This window comes from Heterocephalus glaber, unplaced genomic scaffold (genome assembly GCF_053883595.1).
Source record: "Heterocephalus glaber isolate CG9 unplaced genomic scaffold, H.glaber_assembly_v1.0 deba00001431, whole genome shotgun sequence".
Classification (NCBI taxonomy): Eukaryota; Metazoa; Chordata; class Mammalia; order Rodentia; family Bathyergidae; genus Heterocephalus; species Heterocephalus glaber.
The window spans coordinates 2,542,051-2,555,818 of NW_028258295.1; the positions used below are offsets into that span (position 1 = coordinate 2,542,051).

Here is a 13,768-nt window from a genome sequence, read left to right on the forward strand (position 1 = left end):
ATCAGATCTACAATGGCAGCTGAGTCACCCCAAAAACCTTACTTTTAAGGTAATGTGGCACTGTCCTGGCGACATCCTTGTGATCCTACCACTGATTCACTGTTGAGACACACCCTCACCACTAGATGCCAAGGCAGTACACCCTGTAAACCTATAATCCACATTTCTTGTTAACAATGACTCACTCAGTCCATAGGTCTAGCCCAAGTTACTCATTTACAAGTGGATCCTAACAGGGCTTGCTAACGGAACAGCACCAAATGCCTTGCCTTTTTAAAGCTCAGGTCAGAGTAATGGACTCTTCTAGTCACCAATTTTAGTCTACTCTGCAAGGCAAAGTACCAGCTACCTAATCTTTTGGGAGGACAGAAAAGCAACTTTCCAGAAACACTGCTTTTTGCCATTATTTTCATATACAGAATTACTAATGGGCTAACAATGAGTCAGACAAATTATATGGTGCCAATTTTAAATATTTATTGAAGACATTGCATTTCCACTTATAATACAGTGCTTATAAAGTGCAATGTTATCTTTTCCCTGTGCACATGTTCCATGTTCAAGTATAGAGAATGCCCAGTACTTTACTGTAGCAGTTAAACTTTAACAACTGCCACAGAATTTGCTACAAATTTAGGTCCTTCAATGTTTTATTGTGTGGAACAATGCTAAATAAATCTATACTTAGGGTTGGGTTAATCAACCTCTTCAATGGTAGGCCCTGAGGAAGCACCACCAGAAGGAGGAGCTCCCCCACCAGGGAAGCCCCCAGGCATGCCTCCAGGCATGCCACCTGCACTCTGGTACAGCTTGGTAATGATGGGATTGCAGACTTTCTCCAGCTCCTTCTGCTGATGTTCAAATTCTTCCTTCTCTGCAGTCTGAGGGAAAAAAAAGTAGCTGTTACCTTTCAGAAGAAAAAGCATAGTTGTTGAGTTTGAGGCTATACCAATCCTGAAAGTTAAAGTTACACTTTTTCTTTTCAAGTCTAGTTTTTGAACAGGTCACTGACATTAAAAGTCTTGGATACTTTGAAAACCTTAGGTCACTCAGACATCCAAGGAAGGTATACTGCCAACATGTCTTGAATTCTGGTGGAAACTGCGAATGTTTGGACCTTTCATCACAGTGACCTTTATAAAAAACCCAGATCTAACTTTGTAGACATTACATGACCAACTAAGATTACCAACCTGATTCTTATCCAGCCAGTTGATGATTTCATTACACTTATCGAGAATCTTCTGTTTATCTTCATCATTGATCTTGCCTTGAAGTTTCTCATCTTCAACAGTTGCTTTCATATTGAAAGCATAGGACTCCAGTGAATTCTTGGAGGACACCTTATCCCTCTGCTTCTCATCTTCAGCTTTGTACTTCTCTGCTTCCTGGACCATGCGCTCTATGTCCTCCTTGCTCAAACGGCCTGTAGATTACAAATATCTTGAGTTAAAAGTATCAGAATATTCAGTTCAAATGTAGTCTAGTATGCACCTATGTACTAGTATGACCCTGTGTACTAGTTAAGAAAGAGCCACACAATGCCTTTGGTGAATAGAACCAAAACTGTAATATACTATATCATGCCAAAATGGCACTTCCACATCAAACTTACCCTTGTCATTAGTGATGGTAATCTTGTTCTCTTTCCCTGTACTCTTGTCAACAGCAGAGACATTGAGAATGCCATTGGCATCAATATCAAAGGTGACCTCAATCTGAGGAACACCACGGGGTGCAGGAGGTATGCCTGTGAGCTCAAACTTGCCAAGCAAGTTGTTATCCTTAGTCATGGCACGCTCACCTTCGTATACCTTGGGTAAAAAATAAAGAAGTCATTAACAATGTAATTTGTATGCTCTTAAAGCTCAACTAAAGACTGATCGCTCAGACATCCAAGGAAGGAACTGGCCAACACAAGACTTCTGGTGGAAACTACGAATGGTTTTGGAATCAATCATCACAGCAGGCAGTACTTTTCTGGTTTTGACTCTTGTAACCCAAACCAGGACAGTCTAAAAATACCTGAATAAGCACACCAGGCTGGTTGTCAGAGTAGGTAGTGAAGGTCTGTGTCTGCTTGGTAGGAATGGTAGTATTGCGTTTGATGAGGACTGTCATGACTCCACCAGCAGTTTCAATACCAAGGGAAAGAGGAGTGACATCCAAGAGCAGCAAATCTTGAACATTTTCAGACTTGTCTCCAGACAGAATGGCTGCCTGAACAGCTAAGAAAAGAAATAATATTGAAACAGAATGGAATCCTTTAAGCCCTAGTCACCTCCCTAAACATTTTATTCGCTCAGACATCCAAGGAAGGAACTGGCCAACATCAATCAAGATTTCTGGTGGAAACTACGAATGGTTTTGGAATCCATCATCATAGCGAATCAAATTGGCCTATCAGAAGCTGCCTATAGGGTTTTAGTGTAATGTTAGTTACCTGCACCATAAGCAACAGCCTCATCAGGGTTGATGCTCTTATTCAATTCTTTTCCATTGAAGAAATCTTGTAAAAGCTTCTGGATCTTAGGGATACGGGTAGAACCACCCACCAGGACAATGTCATGGATTTGTGACTTGTCCAGTTTGGCATCTCGCAAAGCCTTCTCTACAGGGTCCAGAGTACCACGGAACAGGTCAGCATTCAACTCTTCAAATCGAGCGCGAGTAATGGATGTGTAGAAGTCAATTCCTTCATAGAGGGAATCAATCTCAATACTGGCTTGGGTGCTGGAAGAGAGGGTTCTCTTAGCTCGTTCACATGCAGTACGGAGACGGCGGACAGCTCTCTTGTTCTCACTGATGTCTTTCTTATGCTTGCGCTTAAACTCAGCAATAAAATGGTTGACCATTCGGTTGTCAAAGTCTTCTCCACCTAAGTGGGTATCTCCAGCTGTAGATTTCACCTCAAAGATACCATCTTCAATAGTGAGGATTGACACATCAAAAGTGCCACCTCCTAAATCAAAAATCAGCACATTTCTTTCAGCTCCAACCTGCCATTAAAAATAAGCTATTACATTTCTGGTAATTCTCACAGTATCAACATGAAGTTAACTCTCTACAAAGTACTTACCTTTTTGTCTAAACCATAAGCAATAGCAGCAGCTGTTGGCTCATTGATAATTCTAAGTACATTAAGACCAGCAATAGTTCCAGCATCTTTGGTTGCTTGACGCTGAGAGTCATTAAAGTAGGCTGGCACAGTAACCACAGCGTTGGTAACAGTCTGAAAGTAGAAACACATACATAGCCATCCTGTCAATCGATCTACTTGAATACACAAATTTCAACACCAAATGGATTACACAAACTTTGTAAAAAAACCGAATGCTTGGCATTGGCTTTACAAGGGGACAAGTATGTGTACCCTACCAGTATAAAAAAACTCACCTTCCCAAGATAAGCTTCGGCAATTTCCTTCATCTTTGTCAGCACCATAGAAGATACTTCTTCTGGATAGAAGCTCTTTGTTTCTCCTTTGTATTCGACCTGAACCTTGGGTCGGCCTGCATCATTCACCACCATGAAGGGCCAATGCTTCATATCAGACTGGACTACAGCATCATCAAATCTTCGTCCAATCAGACGCTTGGCATCTGTAAGATATCAAATGTCTACAATGCAGTATTACACCTTTCAGATAAAAACCCATGCCCACAGATAAAAGGCATAGTTTAGTGGTAGAGTTCATGCTTACAGTGCCTAAAGGCCTGATCCCTAGCATGCAAAAAAAACCCCTCATACTTGCTCTAATGTGTGATACATGGATTTTTAATTTGTGTATGTGTAGTAGGTTCATTAATTTTACAAATCTCTAAAAACCTTACATAAGGCCATAAAGTTACTGTATCTTTCTAAAATACATTTCTCCCTTCTCTTCCCAGGCTTATTCAGATTTAATAAATTCGGACAAGCTCTTCTCATTTCCTCCTCCCCAACTCTTAAATTGTTTGTCATTAAAATTAGGATCTTACCAAAAACTGTGTTGGTCGGGTTCATTGCAACTTGATTTTTTGCAGCATCTCCAATCAGTCGTTCGGTGTCGGTGAAAGCGACATAACTTGGGGTGGTTCGGTTTCCCTGATCATTGGCGATTATCTCCACCTTCCCATGCTGGAAAACACCCACACACGAGTAGGTGGTGCCAAGATCAATGCCAACTGCAGGTCCCTTCGACATGGTTGCTGCAAAGAAAAAGGCGGTTGTTTGGGCAAACACAATCAACTAACTACTGTAAGTACTTCCATTTCCTCAGTCCACGCTCAAATTGGGCGATCAGTATGACACAATGTAAACTGCAGAGGGTGGAAAGATAACGCTGCTGTCTAGGTTGCGGTGCCAACCCGAGCCTGTCCCAGCTGAGGCCTGCGACGTCGCTGAGCACGTGGTCCTCCCGAGAGCCCCGTGCTTTCCCTAGAACCCCTGACCCGGCAAGCCAGAACGGCCGGCTTTACTCCTAACTGCCCTCCCCAAGCTCCTCCCTCCGGAGTGCACGCCAGCAAAGGTTTCTCTCAAGAAACTGAGCGACACTGACCAATGCGCGGAGCCAGTTACTGCCGGCCCCGCTTCCTGGCGCGCCAGAGAGCTGACGCGACACCTCCGCCTCCTCCAAGCGGCCAGGAAGCCAGAGTAGGGGCGCCGCCCTGCTCCCCCAGCGGCCACCCCCGCCCGCGCTCCCCAACTCTCATTCACACTAAGGGCAGACAACACCCGGAAAGCCCAAACTGGAGAAATTTAGGTAAATGCCAAAGGCGGCGCAAAACACGCAGCACACTGTTCCCCCTCCCCCCGCCCCAGGGCTGCCTTAAAAGCCCGCAATGCGACAAAGCCCCTCAGCCCGGACCAGGTTCTACAGTTGCCGAGCTAACTGCTAGTCTTAAAAGATAAGAAGCTTTACCTTGAGTGTAGGCCCGGTTCTACTGGCGAAGAAACCACACAAACACCACCAAAGCTACCGGAGCGTTCAATGAGACCGGTTTTGGGCCGGCACCCTGTCTCTTATACCCCATCTCAGAACCTTCCAGAAGGGTCCCGCCCTGCTGGCTGCCGGTCTTGGCCCCCTCGGCCAATGAGCGCCCAATTCCCTCCTCAAGCCCCAATGACAAACCCATATCGACTCCTCGGGCCTCGCCCCCTCCCGCCTCCATCCCACTCAATCTCGCGATGACGCACCACCGCAGCGTTCTGGAACTTTCAGGCTCGCCCCCACTCTCCGAACGGCCCCGGGGAAAGGCAGGGTGGGGGGGCAGGAGAACCTGCGCGCGGGGAGTCCTCAGTTACTCCGGTGGGGGAAGGGAATGTCCGCTTCTACGCATGCGCCCCCCACCCGGCACACGCGGGCGGGGACGGAAGAAGGAGGAGGAAGAAGGGCGGGCACACTTTGAAACAACCAATGGCAGTAGTGCTACCTGAGATCGTTGCTAGTGCGGAACCGAGGCTGGATGAGCGCGTCTTGAAGGGAGGGGTTTGGGCCCTTGGTGCCCGGGGAAGAGAGGACGGAAGTGGAGCGAGGACAAAATGGCCGCGAAGGTTGTTCTTCCCCTTCCCCCACCTGGGTCCTCATTTCCCCTTCCCCATCCTTCGCCGCGGTGTTCAAGGGGGGAGTCCTCGAATCCTCGCCACCCTCTGCGTACCCACATTTTGTATCTAGCGTGGTTTTGGGCTATAGCTGACCTGAGGGGGATAGGGCCACGGTTCTGGCCTTGGCTTTGCTAGGGTCACCTAAGGCCGCCGTGGGCTTGCCTCTGCTCTGCGTGGGTGCAGAGGTCTGAGTCCGACGTCTTAGGCCCAGCGACATGACCCTGGTCTGGACCCTCTGAAAAACCCTGGGCAGAATGCGCAGACCCCAGCCCGCGCTCACCACAGGGACCCACGTTCGGGTCTTAGTTCAGCCCCTACCCCACTGCCCCATATTTCTCAGTTATTTATGAAAAAAGGGTAGCGGTTTGGTTTTTGTTCACTTATAGGTAAGCAATTCTAGGTTCCGGTAGTCCTGTGTCCTTGATTTAGATATCCTGAGCTTTTTTATTTTCGGTAACATGAGGTAATGTCTTTCCTGACTTGACTTCTATCAACAAGTAAAGGACAGACCATATAGTCTTCGTTGAAAACCGAGCGCCTGAAGCAATGCACTGAATTTTCAGTTGTGGTACACGAGGCAAGCATTTGGGGCCTTGTCATTCTGAGCTTGGCTCAGTGCCCAGCCTGCTTCCTCCGGTGCCTTTTCAAACTGACAAGACACCTTTGTCTATTTAGTAAGTAAATAGATAGATGAAACGATTTTTTAAAACTAACATAATTTCACGTAGTAGGGCTGGATTTGGAAAGTGTCCCGACCCTGTGAGGAAGGCCATCAGAAGACTGAGGACACCTTGTTCTTCTCAAAGGAAGAAAGCCTAGAAACAGACTCTAATGTCTAAAAGAATGTTTTAATTTTTGCTTCTTGGGGAGTGTGCTGACTTGGAATCTGGGGAGGTATATACAGTACTTAGCTTCTGCCTTCCTCCTAAGAAGTTAGTTGTATTTATTAATTTTTGCAGTAGTATAACCAGCACCACAAAATGGAACTTTAGTTTTTCTTTTAGAGATGTGCAACTCCTAATTTCCTCCTGCTGAGCACATAGTCAACACCTCTCCTTTCCTGGCCCAAAAGAAGTGATAGAGGGCCGGCCGGGGATTTAGCTCAGTGGTCCCGCCGCCTGCCTTGCAGGAGCAAGGACCTGAGTTCGATCCCCGCTACCAAAAAAAAAAAAAACAAAAAACCCCCAATATTTAGATGCAGTCCCCAGGAGACTAGATTCAGTTTCCACAAGAAAGGGAGGAAAGAACTGAAGTTGGCCGGAAGTGATAAAGCTAGTGTGGAGAAGTGTGTTATAGCCCTGTGTATCCCTTTCTCCCACCTCTGTTCCTTACTGTGAAATACCTTCACCCTCTTACACAAGGTGAGATGGTGATTTGAGGCAAATGGGTCCCCTCCATCTTCTCAGAAATAACTTTGAATAAATCTTTTCTTTTTACTAAAATAAATAGTACTTTAATTCAGTCAGCAGTGAGCAAATGGGCATCAGTGGCCAGTAACAATAGTGGAGATTGGACCCAGGGCCTTAGTACAGGGCTACATCCTTACCCTTTTAATTTTTATTTTATTTATTTATTTTGCGACAGGGTCTTGCTATGCAGTTCAGGCTGGCCTCCAATTCATGGCGTTCCTCCTGCCTCAGCCTCCTGAGTGCTGGGATTACAGGCGTGTGACACCATGCCCTGCTTAATTTTTGTTTTGAGCCAGGGTCTTGCTAAATTACTCAGGGTTGAATTTGAGATCTTTCTGCCTCAACCACTCAAATCTCTGGAATTATAGGTGTGTGCACCATGCCTGGCTCCAAGATACTAATTTTATACAGTGCTTAATGCACAGAGTGCTTTAATTTGTTATTTAATCATCAAAACAGTTTTCTGAAGAAAACAGTTTTCTGAGTTACCTGTATTAGGAGAAAAACGTGGCTCAGAGATGTTATTGTGGGAAAATAGACAGCTGGTTAGGCTAGAGTCAAACCTTTTCTGCTACAGTATAATTTCCTTTCTAGAAATACATTTAGCTCCAACTACAGTAGGAAGGTGTGTACTATGGGTCACTTAATTTTATTTGGTTATCTGTACTCTTCATACTCAAGAACTGGAAGCCTCACTGTAACAACTATACTTTCTAAATGACATCCTGTATTTTGTATTTTTACAATTAATCTCTGAACTACATAGATTTTAATCATTGAGCTAGTTGGGAAGTAGGTCTGGGGCCCAAGTCCACTGTTTTGGGGGAATCCCACCCAACAGCAGTGATTTTATTTTATTTTACTTTTTGGTACCAAGGATCAAACTTAGAACCTGGCACTTTCAAGGCAGTCAAGGCGCCACTGAGCTACATCCCCGGCCCTCAACAGCATTGATTTTAGAGTGCTTGGCTAGCATGCCTGAGGGCCTGGCGATCATCCGCATCCTAAAAAACAGAGCAAGTAACTTGTGTTTCTGGTCACTTGAAAAGTATTCTAGTATTATAGACCACTAAGATAGGTAAAAATATTATAGGTAGTCAGACAGAGATAAGCCCTCAAGGGAATCAGTGCAGAAGATGAGAACACACAACTGTAACACACTCCAACTATGGCTGGAGGTGCATCTGTTGAAGACCAGGTCTCAAGATAAAGATGGAATGACTGGTCCTACATGCTTCCCCAGGGGATAAGAAATAAAGATTATAAGTGATACCACCTGGTCCAATAAAGTCTGGGTAGACATCAGTGGGTGACCAGAATCTCCTGATTCATATACCTTCCTATTTACTTTGAGGCAGGGTTCCCCCCTTTTTTTTTCTTTTTTCTTTTTTCTTTTTTTCTTGGTACCAGGGATCGAACTTAGGACTTTGTGCTTGGCGGGCAGGCATGACACTGGTGAGCTACATCCCTGGCTCAGAGTTCCAGTCTGTAGTTCAGGCTGGCCCTGAATTCCCTGTAATCCTTCCTCAGTCTCCTGAGTACTAAGGTTATAGGATTGTGCCACCATACCCTGGCTGATCCATACCTTTCTATAAACGTCTTTGTTCTTTCTGTGTATGCTTGTTAACATGACCTGCTTTCCCATTGGATCACTTTTTTAAAAATTAATTTTATTGGTACATTTTAGGCATACAGTATAATGGCATTCATCATTGGAAATTTGTACCTTTACATAATATATCTTGGTAGTTCTGCTTACTCTTTTTTTTTTTTCTGGTACAGGGAATCGAACTTGGGACCTTGAGCTTGCAAGGCAGGCAGCGGCACCACTGAGCTAAATCCCTGGCCCCCATTGGATCAATATTACATAAGTCGCTAAACTTGTACTTTTATTGGTTGATCATAGTTTTGATCCACATTATACCCACCTTGTGATTTTGCTCTATAAAACTTCCTCTGTGAGGTGGGGTCTGTGGCAACCCACTTTCAGGTCCCCTCTTGTCTCTCAGGAACTATTTCTCTCAAATTTTTCCTACTCTTCACCTCCATTGTTCCTTAAAATTCATTCTTCAATTTTGGGGAACATGAACTTGGCATATCTGATGCCTAGCAGGTTGAGAGTTATATTATTTCCCCTGTATCACTAGGACTTGAACTATGTACTTATTAAGTGGAATGATTCAGAACTTATATATTAAAAGCTCAGAATGTGGTGAATATTCCTTCTCTACCTCTTTAAATACACAGGGCTTCAAACAACACATTTATTAAAGATCTAAAATTAAAGTTTGGGTATAGGGGATTACTGTGGAGGAGTATGGAGCCTAGGGCTTCTGACTGGGGAATAGGATAATGATTAACATTTTTGTATCCTCTCACATGCTAAGCATTATTCTAAATGAGTTGCATATATTTCCCAGTTAATTTTCACCATAAATCTTAAGAGGTGGCAATAATTATTGTTCCCATTTTGTAGATGAGGAAACTAAGGAACTGAAAGATTAGATGATTAAGCGAAGACAGCAGGTCAAATTGCTGAATTTGGGATTCACACTTAATGTGGTTAGTTTCTCCCCTCTTAAAACATTTGCCTTTTTGCTAGCTAAAATACCAATGTTGGTGAAAGGTGAAATCACATTAAAATGAAGATAGGGTTATGTGGTTTTTGCAGTCTTTCATAATCTGTAAGTCTGCCTCAAATTCCTTGTTAGTATTAAGCATGCATTCTTTCTTTTTTTTGTCTTATGCTTTATGAGCAGCAGGGAAGAGTGGAAGGAGCATGGAGTTTGGAGTCATGTCTGGATTCATATTCAAGCTCTTGAATAATGACAGAAATAATTTCAGTGTCTCTTTCTGTAAAACAATGCCCTCAGATCTGAGGATGGAATAAAATAATGTGAAATCTTGTCTTTTCTGTCACAGAATCCCCCTTTTCCCTTGTATTTTTAAATCTGTATGCATCAGAGGGTCCAGAGTCTTTTATCAAATTCTGAAAGACATCCAAGACTCAAAGTATTAGGAACCTTTGACTTTTCCTTAACTTTCAGAGCCAGTCTCATAAGGAAGATAAAATTAGGAGAAACAGACCGGCATATTCAGTTTTATGTTCTGGGTGTATGTGTACAGATAGAATTTGATTGAATTCAAAAGAAAAGGCATTTTGGGCATAGTTACTGGTTAATTATCACTTCTAACCAAGTGTTTGGGAAAAGAGGAAGGCTCTAACGGGATCAGGCCACAGAACAGGCCAAGAATATTATTTTCTTATGCAATTGCAGGTATTATTGAAATGAGTATTAGGGTACCATTAGTTGAAAAAAACCTCTAAATAGATTATTCAAATCACCATAATTCATTAGGCAATATGTAAGTCCCAAGTTAATCAACCTGGGATAGACAACCTCATGGCTTTCTTTCCAAAAGGTTTAAATTTAAAATTTAACTGGATAATTTGTGGGCCGTGGATTTAGCTTAGTGGCGCCGCACCTGCCTCACAAGCACAAGGTCCTGAATTCGATCCTCAGTATTAAAAAGAAATACTGGGCTGGGGAATTAGCTCAGTGGTTCTGCCACCTGCCTTGCAAGTGCAAGGTCCCAAGTTTGATTCCCAGTACCAAAAAAAAAGAAATACTAAGGGCTGGGGATTTAGCTCAGTGGTTCTGCCACCTGCCTTGCAAGTAGAAGGTCCCAAGTTTGATTTCTGGCACCTGAAAAAAAAATTACTAAAAAAAATTTGGATAATTTGTATTAGGATTATATGGTATGGTGTTCCTAAATATTCACTTTGAAGATTAACATGAAAGAATGTTGAACTTACACAGTAGTTCCTTATTTTAAAACCACAGCTATTAGAAACAATTCATTTTGGATCCAATGACATGACTGAAACTTCCAGTGTATGCCCTGATTGCCCAAAGACTTGACTGTATTTACCATGTTTAATTAGGGAAGTTTGGAACCAGAATGACTCAGGTTGTTATTAATATTTTGACTAACTGTAGCCAGGTACAGATTACTGCTGTTAGAGAATAGCTTACTACATATAAGTAGTCCCAGTATCTATCCCCTCATTACGTCTTCTCTCCTTAACCAGATTTTATATATATATATATGTATATATATTTTTTTTTTTTTTGAGACAGGGTCTTGCTATGTATTTCAGGTTGGCTGTGAAGTCACTATGTAGCTCAGACTGTACTCAAACTCCTGTCAGTCTGCCTGCCTCAGCCTCCCAAGTGCTGGTATTACAGGCGTGGACCACCATGCCTGGTTTAACCAGATGATGCTCTTTGAACACCCTGTGCCTAGTGTGGTGTTTCACTGGTAGAGTCCTTGTTGTTGCTGTTACATGTTTATGTGCAGAGCAACATGCTAAGCACTGTATTAATTTTGCTTGTTTTTGTATTTATTCATTTATCTTTGTACTAGGGATTGTACCCAGGGGTGCTTTACTGCTGAGCTAACATAATCAGTCTTTTTGGTTTTTTGAGACAGTCTTGCTTTGTAGTTCAGGTTGGCTTCAAACTCACAGCAATTCTGCCTCAGCCTTCTGAGTGCTGCAATTACAGGCATGTGCCACCATGCCTAGCTAATAAGTCCTTTTTAAAAAACTTTGTTTTTGGTATCCGGAATCGCACTCAGGGCCTTGCTCTTGCCAGGCAGGCACTGTGATGCTGAACTACAACCTTGGCGCTCCCTTCTCCTTTTTTAAATCTTGAGATAATGCCTTGCTAAATGACTGAGGCTGACTTACTTCCGACTTGCAATCTTCCTACCTTATCCTAAGTAGTTCTGATTATAGGCATGCGTTGCTGTGTGTGGCTGTTCTTTTATAGGGAGAGGGTGTTTTGTTTCTTTTGGGTTTTTTGGGGCGAGGGTACTGGGGATTGAACTCAGGACCTTGAGGTTGCCAGGCAGGTGCTGTGCCACTGAGCTACATCCCCAGCCCTTGTTTTGTTTCTTGAGACAGGGTCTCGCTGTATAGTCCGGGTTAGCCTTGAACTCATGGCAATCCTCCTTCCTCAGCCTCTGGAGTTCTGGGATTATAGCTGTGTGCCAAAATACCTGGCTTTATTTTTATTTTGTTTTTGGTTTATTTGAGACAGGGTTTTGCTAGGTAGTTGAGGTGGGCCTTGAACTTGCTAGGTAGCATGCTAGTGATCTTCCTGTTTCAGTCTCCAAAATGCTAGGGTTACAGGTGTGTGCCACCCTGCCTTACTGCTCTTTACTCTTTGTTAATTGAAATATTTATTGGAGCTATTTATAAGTAGCAATACTGATTGATTTTTTTTTTTTTTTTTTTTTTATAACAAGAGAAGGCTGGGGAGGTAGCTCAGAGGTATGCTTCCCTAGCATCTGCATGGCCCTGGATTTGATCCCCAGTACCACAAAAACTAAATAACAAAATAGAAAAACAAGAGGGAGAAAAAAATCAGCCCTAAATAATTGTAAACATAATACTTCTAAATATGGGATATCCAAAGTGGTTGGTTGAGCTTTGGAAATATTTTAAATAAACTGATAGACCTTTGTTATCTCCAGAGAATCAACAGCACCTATTATTTTTCAGTCTTAAGGCAGCTTGTCTTTTTGCCTGTTAGAAGATCTGACAAATGTTTTCCTTTTGTGTGTGTGTGTGTGTGTGTGTGTGTGTGTGTGTGTGTGTGTGTATGTGGTGCTAGAAATCAGACAGGGTTGCACACATGCCAGGCAAACACCCTACCAATGATCTATACCCATAACCTCTGACAGATTTCTTAACCTTGATATATTCAATTTACTCTGTATTTAACATTCAACAAAGATTATAAACATATGATATAAGCCTATTATTACTTTACTATATAAAAACATCATAAGCAATTGTAAAGTTGGAAATTTTATCCTAATTTGCATGGAGTTCTGTAAGCAACTTGGACTTACTGTATGAGTGAGTTAAGTGTGTCAGAGATGTGATGTAAATCATTAGGTAAAGGAAGAAAGCAATGGGAAGGGAAACCCCATAGTTTAGGATAAAGGTTTAAGAATGAGGATGGAGATTAATCAGGATCAGCAGTTCTGATGAATACACTAACATGACTGGGTTTAAATCCTAGCTCTGCTACTGAGAACTTCTCTGGACTTTAAATTTCTCATTTGTAAAATGAGAATACAAACATTTACAGGATTGGTATGAGTATGAAATTGAGACAAAATATATAATGTACTTAATAGAGTGCCTGGCATATAGTAATATTTTTTTGATGAATGATAATTACTATTCTTACTGTTCTGATCGACTTCTGTGAAGATTTTTTTTTTTGTTTTCACATTTTTGCGAATCTCTTAGTGTATCCTTGTCTTTTCAGATTTATTGGAGTCCTGTAGTGCATGCCTCGCTGTTGGTACTTTACCTTGGCACAACATACTTAATGATTATTATTTGTTGACTTTGATAAAGTTCTTAAGTGCAGCAACGGTCTCATCTCTCAATGTTCCCTGTGCTAGTTATACTTAGCATCTTCCCTTATGAGAAAAAAAAGTCCCTGGTATTTTTGTAACTAAAATCAATAAATAATAGATCATATTCAGTCTTGAGTTCTTCTCTTGGCAGCAAGCTGATAAACAAATTTCCAGTGTGGGTCATATGAGCTTCACCCTCTCCTACAATATCACCTTCACTTATTTATGTTTTAATTGCTGATACAGACCCATCTATAATATTTAGTTTTTGTGATGTTTAGTCCCAGTTACAAGGCAATTTAAAAGTTAAAATTGAAACATAAGTAGCTTAA

At 42.4% G+C, this 13,768-nt stretch overlaps 1 protein-coding gene, 1 long non-coding RNA gene and 3 other non-coding genes across 19 annotated transcripts in view; 1 reads left to right on the plus strand and 4 right to left on the minus strand.

Moving 5' to 3' along the window:
• Positions 1 to 452: 452 nt before the first annotated feature.
• Positions 453 to 4,977, minus strand: Hspa8 (heat shock protein family A (Hsp70) member 8). Its single transcript, XM_004870899.4, has 9 exons — positions 4,904 to 4,977; positions 3,981 to 4,190; positions 3,397 to 3,602; positions 3,080 to 3,232; positions 2,444 to 2,999; positions 2,026 to 2,228; positions 1,616 to 1,814; positions 1,194 to 1,426; positions 453 to 881 (listed from the first exon to the last, which is right to left on the minus strand). The coding sequence occupies exons 2-9, from the start codon at positions 4,183 to 4,185 to the stop codon at positions 696 to 698; spliced, it is 1,941 nt and encodes a 646-aa protein (XP_004870956.1). The 5' UTR covers positions 4,186 to 4,190; positions 4,904 to 4,977; the 3' UTR covers positions 453 to 695.
• Positions 1,046 to 1,132, minus strand: LOC147827805 (small nucleolar RNA SNORD14). Its single transcript, XR_015451799.1, has one exon. It is a non-coding gene; the product is annotated as a small nucleolar RNA SNORD14 (small nucleolar RNA).
• LOC147827806 (small nucleolar RNA SNORD14) lies at positions 1,884 to 1,969 on the minus strand. Its single transcript, XR_015451800.1, has one exon. It is a non-coding gene; the product is annotated as a small nucleolar RNA SNORD14 (small nucleolar RNA).
• LOC147827807 (small nucleolar RNA SNORD14) lies at positions 2,299 to 2,389 on the minus strand. Its single transcript, XR_015451798.1, has one exon. It is a non-coding gene; the product is annotated as a small nucleolar RNA SNORD14 (small nucleolar RNA).
• Positions 4,978 to 5,177: 200 nt separating the features above from the next.
• The window catches only part of LOC106008311 (uncharacterized), an 87,826-nt gene continuing 79,235 nt past the window's right edge, over positions 5,178 to 13,768 (plus strand). For all 15 annotated transcript variants that reach the window (XR_015451786.1, XR_015451783.1, XR_015451784.1 and 12 more), the window contains exon 1: positions 5,178 to 5,535. This is a non-coding gene — a long non-coding RNA (uncharacterized LOC106008311). The remainder of the gene's footprint in view (positions 5,536 to 13,768) is intronic.

Coding starts and splice junctions, on each gene's coding strand:
- Hspa8 (XM_004870899.4), bottom strand. CDS start 4,185: ATGTCGAAGGGACCTGCAGTTGGCATTGATCTTGGCACCACCTACTCG. Junction 3,603..3,980: donor CCCGACCAACACAGTTTTTG/GTAAGATCCTAA, acceptor GATATCTTACAG/ATGCCAAGCGTCTGATTGGA. Junction 2,229..2,443: donor GGCTGTTGCTTATGGTGCAG/GTAACTAACATT, acceptor TTCTTTTCTTAG/CTGTTCAGGCAGCCATTCTG.